The sequence below is a fragment of the Ambystoma mexicanum genome, chromosome 8 (assembly GCF_040938575.1).
Source record: "Ambystoma mexicanum isolate Mex_15411 chromosome 8, UKY_AmexF1_1, whole genome shotgun sequence".
NCBI classification, from domain to species: Eukaryota; Metazoa; Chordata; class Amphibia; order Caudata; family Ambystomatidae; genus Ambystoma; species Ambystoma mexicanum.
In genome coordinates, this window is record NC_090929.1 from 652224161 (window position 1) to 652237934 (window position 13774).

At 45.6% G+C, this 13774-nt stretch overlaps 1 protein-coding gene across 9 annotated transcripts in view; it reads right to left on the reverse strand.

Moving 5' to 3' along the window:
- The window catches only part of LOC138472286 (coiled-coil domain-containing protein 50-like), a 768296-nt gene that overhangs the window by 191122 nt on the left and 563400 nt on the right, over positions 1-13774 (reverse strand). For all 9 annotated transcript variants that reach the window (XM_069610399.1, XM_069610405.1, XM_069610398.1 and 6 more), the window contains one exon: positions 11776-11912. In XM_069610399.1, coding sequence (XP_069466500.1) covers positions 11776-11912 — 137 coding nt within the window. The remainder of the gene's footprint in view (positions 1-11775; positions 11913-13774) is intronic.

Sequence of the window (13774 nt, forward strand, 5' to 3'; positions counted from 1 at the left end):
CCAGGCTCATCTTACCTGTATCCAGTGCGTCAATTTGGGTATGCCTAGAATCACTTGAGTACAGGCGCGTTATAAATGCCATATCATATATCAGACGTTCTGCCAGATGTCCTCCCAGTGTTCTTCCCATATTTATCCCCCCGGGCTGTTTCCCACCTCATGACATATCGCCACTTGTGGTGGGATGGTTTCTCCTGTATTAGCTTATACAGTGAGGATATCAGCTTTTGTTGCCACAGTGAGTTGTTATAAACTTCTCAAAGGGAGTGAGGGGCCTAACTACTGCCTCTCTAAGTGCTTTGCGAGCCAGCCAGTGCCTGAGCTGATAATACCTATGTCTGTTATTTTCCCTTACCCCAAAACTTAGTTTGCATTGCTCAAATGATATATTAGGGCTGTCAAACATGTCACCTATTTCTGTTCATCCCGCCCTCTTCCACTGCATGAACGCACCCGGTTTGACAACCAGCGCAAACTGAGGGTTGCCAAAAAGCGGTGTAAAAGGTGATGGCAGGGTCAACAACCCTCCATGCACCAACAGGGAGTCCCATATATCCCCCACCAAGCATATGGCTGACACGTATATACAGTGGCCTGTGCATCCTATCTAACCACAAGGCTCCTTGTAACGGGTACGCCGGCCCCGCACTATCCATACACGCCCACAGCTTATCCTGGCCTCCAGTTAGACATTCCCTGATGACCCTCAGTTGGGCTGCCTGATAGTACTTCTGCTAGTCTGTCACCCACAAGCCGCCCCCCTACCTATTGGCCATCATTGTTATCCGATCTGCCCTAGGGCGTTTGCTATGCCATATGAACGTCATCACTGTTCGCCTATAGGCTTCAAAGAAAGAGGTTGGAAGGTAAAGGACCCTGGGAAGGATCACCATCTTCACTGTAGCTATTCTCCCCATCCAAGACATTGTCAGGGGATTCCATTGTGTCATTTGCTCTGACTTTTTGCAGCAGAGCTGGGTAGTTTGCTCCGTATAATTGGTCCAACGAGTTAGTGATAACTACCCTCCGATACTTCAGGCCCTCCACTGCCCATTTAAATGGTAGCTCACGCACTATCTGGTCTCTCTTCTCCACCGCCACCGAGAGGTTCAATATCTCAGACTTTTCTATGTTGACTTTCAGCCCAGCGACCGCACCAAATTCTTCCAACCCCGCCCCAGGTTCTATAAGGGTCCGCAACATGTCATCCACATATGCCATGATCTTATGGGTTTCCCTACCAAACCACACCCCACATATCCCTTCCGTCTTCGTTATGAAGGGTTCTCGAAAACGGGCATAAAAAGGGGGGATAATGGGCACCCTTGCTTCGTTCCCGAGCAAGGAGGATGCGCCGAGACAGCTGTTAACTGCCAGACAGCGAGGGCGAGCTGTAATTAGCCTCTATAGACTGTAGAAATGTTGTCCTAACTCCCACATGCATGAGGGCCTTAAAAAAAAAAGACTACTCCAAGCAGTCAAATGCCTTTTCGGTATGTAAGACTACGAAGACCGCGGGCGTCTATTTAATCCAGATTTTCCCTATAATGTGACATACCCGTCTAATGTTATCAAAGGTCTGCCTCCCCGGGACAAATCCCGTTTGGTCTGGGACTACTAATTTGGGCCTCAATGGGGCTAGACTCCTAGCGAATACCTTGGTGGAAATGTTTGCATCCAGGTTCATTAACAATATGGGCCTGTATGCCCCACATCTAGTGTGGTCCTTGCCTGGTTTAGGGAAAAGCACAGTTTTTTGCCTCTGCCATTGACCCTGTGAATGCCCCAGTCTACCCGAATGGGACAAACAGCTGGAAACAGATGGGTTAACCATGGTGCTAGCTTCGTCTTATATTTTTTATAGAATGGGCCAGTATAACTGTCTGGAGAGACTTAATTGCATCCTCAACCTCCTCCTGCTCCTGCTCTATGTCCCTTTCCAATTCCTCCCTTTCCCCAGCCATTAGCTCTGGCAGCTCAACTTTGTCTAGGTAGGCCTCCTGTCCTATTTCATCCGGATTTTCCAAGGAGTACAACCGCTTCAATTATTGCCCCATTCTCAGTGGTGATTTCCCCAAACTCTGACGCCACCTTCAACATTGTCTGTGCAGCCCTCTTCCCCATAAAATGGAGGGCCAGCAAGCTGACCACCTTGTTTGCCCCAGCATAATACTTTTATCTCGTGTTTAAGAGGGCCTTCTCCACCTCACGGGTCCGAAATAGGTCCAGCTGGACCTAGATATGCTGATATTCCCAGCACAACACTCTCGTCTGCTTCTCCACCAGTGCCTTGCCTGACCTTACGCAAGTGATCCTCAAGTTCTTTTTCCAACTGGCCACATAGCTTCTCCCTCCTAGCCTTCATAGATTTAAGTCCCCCCCCCTCATCACTGCTTTGAAGGGATCCCACGTCGTCGCTAGGCTAACCTCCGACGGGTCATTATTTCCAAAATACTTTTCAATCTACCCGCCTATCTCTGCAGCCAGTACATGGTCCTCTAAAATATCACTGGGACATCCCCACCCCCACATTTGCCGCCCTGCTCCTTCAAAATTCAACAGTTTTTGTACAGGGGCATGATCCGGCAGTGACATCTGACCCCCCACCTCCACCTCCACCTCCACCTCCTTTCCTATGAGTCCAGGAGTCACCAATATGTAATGGATGCATGACATTGTGTTGTGTACCTACAATTAATATGTACATCCTCTCTCAACCCCCTTCAGGAACCTCCATGTATCTCTTAGGAATAGGCTCTTGCATCTCTCTCTCAATGCCTTTGACAGGCCAAGTGTTTGCTTAACCCGTCCCGAACTTCTGTCCACCTCAGGAACCCATGCCATATTACAGTTGCCAGCCAGGCAGTTCTCCCTGTCTGCGAATTGGCTCAATCTACCGCTCTCTCTCAGGAAGCAATCCTGCCCACTGTTGGGAGCATAAACAGAGGCCAATGTGTATAGTCGTCCTTCTATGTGAGCCCCGACAAACAGCTAATACCCCTCCTTGTCCCCTTGTGAATCCACAACCTGCACACCAAGGGGGTCCCTAAAGGCCACCATGACATCACATGTCTTCCCCTTTGCATTCGCCCGACAGACACGCAAAAAGTGTGATAGACTCCCCACCGGTCTGTCCCGCTTTCTAATGTGTGTCTCTTGTAGCAGTCACACATCTATCTTCTCTGACTTTATATACATCGCTAGCTTCTTCCGCTTGACCACCGAGTTCCTCCTCCTGACGTATAACATTAATTTGTCTCTCCATGAGTTTCCTTCCTACCTCCTGTGCCACTGAACTTCGTTTCTCCCTTTCATCCCCCTGACCCTTATCCGTTGTGCGCCCCTGCTTTCCCATCCTGCCTCAACTTCCCCAACAACCCCCACACCCTCCTCCCTTCCCCTGTCCCACCCCCCCCCCCCAGTGACCAGGCTGAATCACTAATCCGTTGGATCCCGGGGGACCAGGTTACCCGGACATGACTGTTACAAACCCAGGCCCTCATGTAGAAACCAAGAAGCCTGTAGAAACCAAGAAGCCTTCTTCTCTCACCTCCACCTCCATCCAAAACCCACATCTTCTATCCCCAGAGCACACCTTCTCCTCCAGTCACCTTCCTCTTCTTGCAACCAGCCTAAGCGCCACTCCCCAAACCTCCCCCTTTAGAATATCTACCCATTGTCTCCTTCTGGGCTCTTCCATCCTTCCCATGTCCTCTAGGAGCAAAGAGATCCTGCTGTTCCAACCACTGCTTCTCATACTGCCCCACCACCTTCGATATCATCCTTCCCCAGGACGTACTCCCATTCTCATCCTCTCCTGCTCCTCCCCGTCAGTTTATGGGGCGATTTCGGTTTCACCCCTTCATCGTTGAACCACAGGATGCTTTCCCATTCCTCCAAGGTTGTTATCCACCTCTGCCTCCCCTCCCATGTAAATAGGAGTCTAAAGGGAAAGGTCAAGCGATAAGTCACACCTTTCCTTGTAAGAGCCTTTGTGATCGGGCCCATGGCTCACCTTTTCTAAAATGTGGATTGAGCCAAATCTTGAAAGAGGGAGATTTAATTCCCATTGACCTCGAGGTGTTTTCTGCCGTCTGGCCGCTCTTAAAATGGTCTGCTTTTGTTGGTAGAATGTCATTGCCAGCAGCGCATCCCACGGCCTGGCTCCTGGTTAAGTGCACTTACGGCCCATTCTGTCAATTCCGATGTTTTCACTCAGCAGATTGTTAACCAATCCCCAGAAGCATTGTTGTATTGTGTCCTTCAGAAGTCTGTCCACAATATCCTCTGTGAGGTCCTTTACCCTAGTATTAGACCGCCTTGATCTATTTTCTAAGTCCTTGCCCTGGAGCTCTTGCTTTTGCGACAGTGTAGCTAATTGGCCTACTACCTCATCTGTCTTCTTGGCATTGTCTGCTAGGTCCCACAGTGCCCATTCTGCTATATCCATTCTTTAATCCAGTATTACTTTCTCAGCTTTCACCTCCATTGGATTAACTCCTCCCTGCTGGCCGCAATGCCATCATCACATGTACCTGTGGGTTGCTTTCCAGCTTCCTCCAGTCCGCTCTTGGCCCCCTCTCCATGCACCTTCTGTCACCAGCACCGCTGTAGCACTTCTGTTGAGTTAAGCATTTGAAGTTGCGAGCGAGGTATGCTTGGCCTTCCCATTGGTGTTTTCCATTTGGCTCACGGCATCAACGAGCCCTGCGTCTGCCTTGGGTCTCTTCTATGTAGTTTCCGTGCCAATCCCTTGCTGTGCTGTGACACTATTTTTGCAGTTGTCGGACCACACGTCTACCCATTACAGGTCACGCAACCGACAAAACTGATTGGCATAATTTCCAACATTACACAACCACTGATTCAGGGTATTGGACTTATATTCTTGAGTCCTTTTAAACACTTGTTTTGCCACCATTCACTTGTTGGATTAATACAATTCCCTATAGTGTTGTCACAATTTCTACTTTCAACTTATACAGTTCCCCTTTACCTTTGGGCTCTTGCCAATGCTTGCTTTTCCCGCCAACTTGTACAATTCACAGTTCCTTTGTATCAGGGATCAATTTTCTATGTTTTCAACTCATGTGGCATTCACTCATTATTTTCCTTTGGTTCGGTATTCAAAATTGTATTTCATTTATATAAACTGCAAATTCCCAGTTTACTCTCCTGATGTGAGTTTGCACCTTCTCAAGGTCTTCTCATTCAAGTTTTCTGCTTTTCTGGCCCTCTGCGGCCTTCCCAATATCACTACAGTTTGGTATTCTCAAACCATTCAATTCATCAATCTTCAGATTGCCATAGTCATCAAACATCTGTATTTTACTTTTCTGAACTGGTAATCACATTGCCTCCACTGTAGCTCGCTCACTTGTGTGTGCTCCGACCATCCTTCCCCATGACGCGTGCACCACAGCGTCCCGGAGTCACTCAGCCTCACTTGACTCACCGGGTACGCTGTCTTTGTGTGCCCTTTGCCGCTTTGGTTGGTTCTTTGTGGCTGCTGCTGTTCCTGACTAGGCAAGCCCCTCTTCCTGGTTCTCTGACACCTCGTACTACCGGGGAGGCAGTCCTCTTGACTCAAGGAGGTCGGAAGTCTGACCCCGGTCATCGGAGACCTTCCAACAATGCCAGCCACAGTCCGCTTCTGCTGCAACGACTCCCTGCCTTCACCTCTGGCTTCTCTGTCTGCAAGCATTCCACAGGCGATCTTGCTCTCCCCTGCAAGCTCATTAGCCTCACATGAGTTGGCCATTTATACTGCCCCTCTGGGGTCAGGTGCAGGCCATTCCCATTTACTTCAAAACAGTCTTGGAACTCAGCATCCCTCTTCCTCGTCCTAGTACCAGAGTGGTGTTTTTGTATGTCAGAGTTAATACAATTTTAATCAAAGTTCCTACGTGGTCTCTTCCTCATCTCAGTACCATAGTGGTATACCTTGGGAGATGGTTTTCTAATACAAATAGGGACAGGATTGGAAATCACTCAAATGCCTGGGGGATATCGATTCTTGATCAATGGGAAATGGGGGATACCGTAGTCTCACCGAAGGGTGCCTCATCGCCACTTCCCAAGTGTCCTCTTCCCAGGTGATCCTCCCTCACACATCCACCCCCAGGGTTAGGATTAGAAAGCTACGGCCTTTCCCTGGCCACTTGGGGGAGGAGGGGGTATTTTGGGGCAAGTAGTGAGGACGCCCTCAGATACCATTCCTCTTAAACATTAATCCTACTCTTTCTAGATACTTTTTCTCACAAATTGCGAAGTGCTTTTCTTCAAGTTTACTTCATCTGAAAAGTCCCACATTTGATTTTTACTAATTTTAGATTGTTTAAATGCAAAAATATTGAATACATAGCTAATATTTGCACTCGTTTTTGCATTTTATTAAGAAACATTCATACAGAAATACGCATTGGATATCTAAGAATAATTTAGACCTAGAAATGACATGAGAACTATTCCAATGAGCCATACGTGGATGAAATAAGAGTGTACACACACAGCAGAAAAGGTGTACCGAAAGTCCTAATGCTTCACTTATGGATTATGTGAAATTAGACATATGGCTATTTTGTGAAAGAAACTTAGACCTGTGCCCTCTGTATGTAACCCTTGGTATGACCCATCTCCCTATACTTCTAACTGCACCCTAATATTATATCCTTCTGATTGTATCCATATTATTGTACCCTTGTCATATAGCTCCTTGTGACACATCGGTCCATTGCTTTACTGTGAACCTTGGGTTATATAAATCCAGGTAAATCCCGACCCTCTGATCCCATTTGCTCTTCTTTTCTGTTTGTTTTTTTTTTTTTTTTTGGAATTCAAATTTTTATTTTCACATTAAGCAAACATAAATAAATGAACAGCAGTCCATGAGATACACACATATCAACCAAGTGAAAGCAAAGTAATCAATTCGCCATAAACAATCCAAACATATAACCATCAAAAATAGAACAAGAAGGAAGAAAGGAAAAGAAGAAAAAGAAAAAGAAAAGGAAGAAAGAGAATAAGAGCGTAGGAGTAGAAGACATAAACCAAAAATTTCAATGCAAAATACTATACCTCAGACAAAAGGGCATTACAAAAACCATCACACAAACTATAGATATTATACAGATTATGAGTGTTCAAGGGTAAGTACATAATACCCCAGGTCAAAGATCAGGTTTATCCATATGCATCAAGAAAGCAGCTCCAAATGTCCCAAAATTTTTCAATGTCACCAGTGAGTTTGTAAATGGCTTTTTCATATGTTGAAACAGTAAGTAGCTCCTCCACCCAGTCATCAATGTTAAATGAAGTACTTGATTTCCATGACCTCAATATGAATTTTTTAGCAACCATGCATGCACGAAGCAACCAAACTCTCTTACCAAAGTCAATTTCCTCCAGAGAAGAGTCATCACCCAAAACCAGTAATGAAGCATTCATGGGGATTGTGACATCTAAGACCAGACTCAACCTCTCCCGAACCATATCCCAGAATTGCATCGTCTTGGGACAGGACCAAATTAAATGACTCAGAGATCCTCTCGAACATTTACACTTCCAGCAAAGATTGTTGTCTAAAAGTCGTCTCCTGAATAGTTTCTCCGGCGTCCAATAGGCCCTGAACAACAACTTAGTTTGGGAAGCTCTGAGGGACCAATCCAAACTTACCAAACGAGTGTTTTCACAGCACCTCCGCCAACATCTGAAGTTAACATCTTCCCCCAATTCCTCCGCCCAAATTGCAGGCAATCTCGGATCACCCTTCCGAGCAGCTTTTATAATTCCATACATGGTAGAAGCAGGGTGTGAGGCACTCAAGCATACAGATAGAGCTGTCCAAGCAGGACTCTGACCAGTCAATTGTGGCATCTCAACACAAGCTGAAATAATAATCTTCAGTTTCCTATATTCAGCAAACGAGCATTCTGACATGTCATACATCTGGCCAAGCTGAGCGTACGTCAACCAGTTGTCCCCCTCAAACAAATCTCCAATATATTTGATGCCAGCCACAAACCACTCAACCCAAAACAGAGGTTTACCCTGATATTTCAAGGCTGGATTATTCCATATGGAGGCATCTGGGTGTAAATATGGGTCAGCACTCACACGATTCGAGAGCTCACACCAGCAGTCTCGCAAGAATGAAGTAAGAGAGCTGACTTTTTTTGATTTGTTCTTCTGAGTAGTCAGCAACGCTTTCGGGTCCAATTGGGAAACAGCACTGCATTCCCAGGATAAGAGGTCAGAATGTTCAGACTGTACATCTCCAGAGTCAATAACTCTGCACAAATGACGAGTGGAAAACGACAAATGGTAGTCTGAGAAATTAGGCAAGTTCATTCCACCCAATTTCAATGGGAGTTGAAGCTTCCAAATTGCGAGCCTCGGAGGTTTCCCATTCCAAATAAAGTTCTGCATAATCCTATTGATCTCTTTAAAGATGTTTCCAGGTATCTTAATGGGGAGCATGCTTAACAAATAATTTATCCGAGGTGCCAGGTTCATTTTCAAACAGTTGATTCTGCCCCAGGTCGACAATTTCAAAAGACTCCACCTTACCAAATCCGATCTAAGAATCGGAAGGATCCAAGAAAAATTAATGGCTGGCAACTTCACTATATCCGCTCCAATCCATATTCCAAGATACTTCAACTTTTCAGCACACCACCTGAATTGAAACTGAACACATGTATGTCTTTGACATAACCCATTGATAGGCAGGATCTCTGATTTGCTCCAATTAATCTTATATCCTGACACCAAGGAAAATGATTGAATATCTTGCATTAAATACGAAATACCAACAGCTGGGTCTTGCAGGGCAATCAGCAAATCGTCAGCATACAACCAAACCAAATTATCCCGACCATTTCCAATAACAGGTAGAAGACTTACATCTGCCCGCAAGCTCACTGCAAGTGGTTCCATAGACAAAATAAATAAGAGAGGTGAAAGAGGGCAACCCTGCCTTGTACCACGATGAAGCTCAAATGGATCAGAGATAAGTCCATTCGTCAGCACACTTGCAGAGGTATTATTGTATAACAGTTTAACCCAACGCTGGAAATCGTGTCCAAAGTTCATTTTCCCCAAGCATGCGAACAAAAAGTTCCATTCAACACGATCAAATGCCTTTTCCGCATCTAGGGAGATGACCGCACTGGCAACTGGTTGACTATGGCCCTTCTCAATTGTCAATAGCAGGCGTCTCATGTTATCCGCCACTGCCCTACCAGAGACAAAACCTACCTGGTTCTCATGCACCAGAGTTGAAATGATCTTATTCAGGCGAACAGTCAGGATTTTGGCCAATATTTTGCAGTCGCAGTTGATCAGACTGATCGGCCGATAATTCTCGCACCTTGTAGCAGATCTGCCTTTCTTTCTCAGCACCGTAATCAATGCATGTCTCATTGTATCTGGTAAGGAACCAGACTCAAATGCATCATTAAGAACATCACACAGAAGCTGTAGTGCGGAATCAGGGAGGGCTTTATAAAATTCATTAGGGAGACCATCCGTGCCAGGTGACATTCTTGAAATTGCATGTTGAACATCATCTATTTCCACTTTCCCTTCCAAACCTGCCGCCTCATCCGCCGTCAGACGAGAGAGAACATGAGAATCAAGGAAGCTGTCAATATCTCCATCTGCACAGGATAGTTCAGAGGTGTAAAGTTTTTCATAGAAGCCACGGAATGAATTGTTAATAGACTTTTGTTGTGTCTCCAGTGAGTTATCAAGACCTCTGATTGCGGCAATGAAGCGATCGCTGTCAGCCACCTTCAGCCGATGTGCCAGTAACTTCCCCGCTTTCTCACCATTCTCAAAATAGTTAATCTTTTGTCTAAACAGTGCATATTCAACCTGGCTTGAAATGAGCTTATTTAGTTCATATTTAGTTTTTCGCAGTTCATTTTTTTGTATTTTCATCTTTGCTTGCCGCAAACAGAACATCTAGGCGCTTCGCTTCAGAAGAGAGTCTCTGAATTTCTTTAGTTCTCAATTTTCTGTCCTTGCCAGTTTTAGAAATCAGCACCCCCCTAACAAAACATTTCAGTGCTTCCCAGACTGTTGATATTCGAACATCGGCAGTTCTATTAATTTGGATGAAGTTGTCAATTTCCTCTGCCACCTCTTGCTTAATCTGGTCATTTTTCAGTATATAAGAGTTCATTCTCCACCTCGGTGATTTAATCAGAGAGTACTGTAAGGACAATTGCAACGAAACAGGTGCGTGATCCGACAGGGCAATAAGTCCAATAGATGAATTATAGCAACTTGAAGTCACCCGACCAGAGGTCAGAAAGAAGTCAATTCTAGAATATGTGTCATGACACCGTGAATGAAAGCTATAATCTCTGTCCGACGGGTGTTCCAGCCTCCAGATGTCAGCCAAGTTAAACTCCCTCATTAAATTCTCCAAGGAACGTCTACACCTGTGCGGGGTTCTAGTACAATCCCATTTGATCGATCTAAAGCAGAGTCCAAGACCTGATTAAAATCACCTCCAACCACGATCGAGTCCATATTAAAACCTTGAAGCATTTGAGCCACTTCATGAAAAAAGATCGGATCATCCAAATTTGGTGCATATAGATTGCATAGCAGAATGTCCACACCTTGAACCCTCACCAGAACACAAATAATCCGTCCTTCTTTGTCTCCTTTGCTTTTGATGACTGATATAGGCAGATTCTTTCGGATAAGAATAGAAACTCCTCTTCTGCTAGATGAGTAATTCGAGAAGTAAGTATCCCCTACCCATCCTCTTTTCAATTTTTCAGCTTCAGGGTCCTCCAGATGCGTCTCCTGGAGGAATGCAATGTCACAAAAGCTTGAACGCAGGTGAGATAGAATTTTAGTCCTTTTGACCACATTGTTGAGTCCATTAACATTCCACGAGACAATATTTAGATGATCCACAATTTTAGTACCCATGGCACAATTCAAGTTACGAGACATGTTATAGCATATGCAATTACAGTCAAAGAACAGAATAGGAAGATAGAACAGAAAAAAGAAAAGAAAGGAAAGATAAAAGGTTAAGCACATGCCCAGAAGGGGCAGTAAACCACTAGAATATACTAACAACGGTAACAAGTAGATGGCACACTGTACAGGTACAGCAGCAAGGTAACTAAAGGTATAATGTCGCAAAACACCAAACTTTCAGTAAATTCCAAACCCAAGTCCCCACCCCCCACCCAAAACTCCTACACAATGTATAAAAAACCATAACAACATAATGTCCGTGTACAACATGGACAACCCAACCATAGTAAAGAAGCAGAGCATAAACCATTACCAATCCTCTGACTAACCCCTCCCACAAATTATTACAGCATGGCCACTACAGTCAGCAACAGAATAAAGAGTCCAAGTCAACCCCAACAGAACTATATGGCAGGAAAGCTACTAAGCAAAAAAGACATATTCATCCGCATTCGAGTCGAGCAGGCACACCTTCCTGCCCTGAACCATAGGTTCTCTCCCCCGCCGAAGTCAACCTAAAATGGCGTTTAGCTAGTCATGTACTAAGCTCCTGTTCACATTGTAATCTCTTTCGTAGTTGACCTGACACACCCGACTGCCCCACACAATTGTGGAAAAAGGTCCAATTACCCCAGTGAGGCAAGAATGTATGACCAAAAAGGAAGACGGAGGGCCCCAATACGTTTTGTGAGCGCCCCGAGGACTACAGGCATTCGGCGCAATATAAGAAATCTATGGAATAGAATAGTACATAGATACGGTACATACCAGTTCTTTCTCCTCTTCCTCTTGGAGTCGTCGTGCCAATTCCTCATCGCGTAAAAGCTGATCGCTGCTTTGAAGTTCCAGCTCTGCCATTCGGTACTCCAACTGATCAGCATGCTCGGGTTGCATGGAGAGTTCACCTGGACAGGCACAGAACAATAGGTCTTCAAAGAAGGAAGCCTGCCTGCCAATCAGTGCACACATTTGGACTCATTTTGCTTTTAGCAGAGGCAGTTCTTTGTCAAACGGTATTCATTCTAGTGTTGACTCATTGGTGAAACTTGACATCCCCTTAGAAGGCCAAAATAATGCTGTAGGCAAAGCATTGGGATATGTTTTATTTGTAGTGTGCTTTCACAGAGAGAGGGGGAGAGCGAGAGAGATGGGGAGAGGGACCGAGACACAGGGTAGCAGAGAGAGATAGAGAGAGAGGGACCAAGAGAGAGAGAGAGACACACACACACACGAGGGAGATGGAGAGCACATGCACTGAGCGTGGTTCACCTAAGACCGGAAGTCCCCTCTAAGAAGAGTCAGCTCTTGCGCTTTCCATCTTCTTTCACAGGCAGTGTGTTGCTCCTCAGGCATGGCTCCCTGCAGTGTGCAGTGCTTCTGTGGCATGCTGGATGGTATGCAGTGCACCTATTCACTGCTTCACTCTGCTGTGTAAAGCGCCCCATGTTATATCTCTTTAGAGTGCACAAAGCCAATCTGCCATACACCTCTCAACGCAATGTGGTTCCGCCTAGGCACATAGCCCCCTATGGTGTGCAATTGTCCTGTGCCACTGTGTACGATGGTATTACCATCTTGTTTGGTGTGCTGTTCCATGCCCCTCATGATCAACAGTGGCCCATGTGCCCCGCCCCCCCTGCATGCAGCGTGTGCACCGCTCCTGTTTCATTGCATGCAGTGTGAAATTGCTTTGTGCCATGCACCCCTTGTGTGTTGTGTAGTAACCCCTTGTGATGCTCTCATGGTGTGCAGTGCCCCTGTGCCATATCTCTCTTCCTAGAGTGAATTAATGAAGTGGCCATTGCACATGTAAACACAAGAGGACTATTGGCTAAACAAATGGAAGAAGACTTCTGGAATGCTAATCTAATAGCTGTGGGAAGTTAATTTCACTGCACAGAATCACCCACTACCCTATGAGGGAAAATGAAATTGTGGTAAAGTAAGGAGGCCTTTGGGACTGGAAGGAATGGAGTGTGGGGTCAAGAGCAGGTTGATTTTATAAGGCATGTAGATGGGACTGGAACTATAAGGAAATTCATGAATGAGGCAAGATTTTAGAGGGTATTCTACAGGAAACTGGAAGCAAATGAAGTGAAGCCTCAACTACTGAAATATGACTTTTGAAGTGCACATCGCCACGTGCCAGGCTGTTTTGCCGGTACTCGCCACTTTGGTTGAAAGTAAATTGGTCAAATTGTTCTGACCAAATATTTTACCGTTAATAGGTAGATGGTGGGTTGGGTTAGGGTATATAGAAAGCGGGTGGGGATTAGGTGAGAAAGGGTGTCGAGGGAGGGTCTCCTCTCACATTTTGCAGTAAAGAGTAGGTAAAGAAAATTCGACCGTTTTACATTCGACCAAAAAAGGGTTTACCTAACATACAACAGTTTTCCCTGGCATCTCGTGCTGGTGACAGAGTGCCACCAATCAGCCCTGGGACCAGGCACGCCGCAGATACCTGAAGACTATTCTACTTGACTGAGGAGTTCGTGCCTTCCCAGAGGAATGGCTCTGCCTATTTATGGAAAAGATTGCCACCAGCCATCATTCAGGCCAAAACTAGACTCTGTACAGTGCCCAAAGGCCCCTTCTAGCAACATGATCCTCACTGTGTCTGCATGTGTAAAGACATTGGGCCTCATTCCGAGGCTGGCGCTATCCATGGAGTAAATAGCACCATGGTAAGCAACCATGGAGCTATTTACTCCATGGAAATCCGGCATGGTGAATGGAGTAATTACCGGTCCATTCCAAGGTTAGAGGG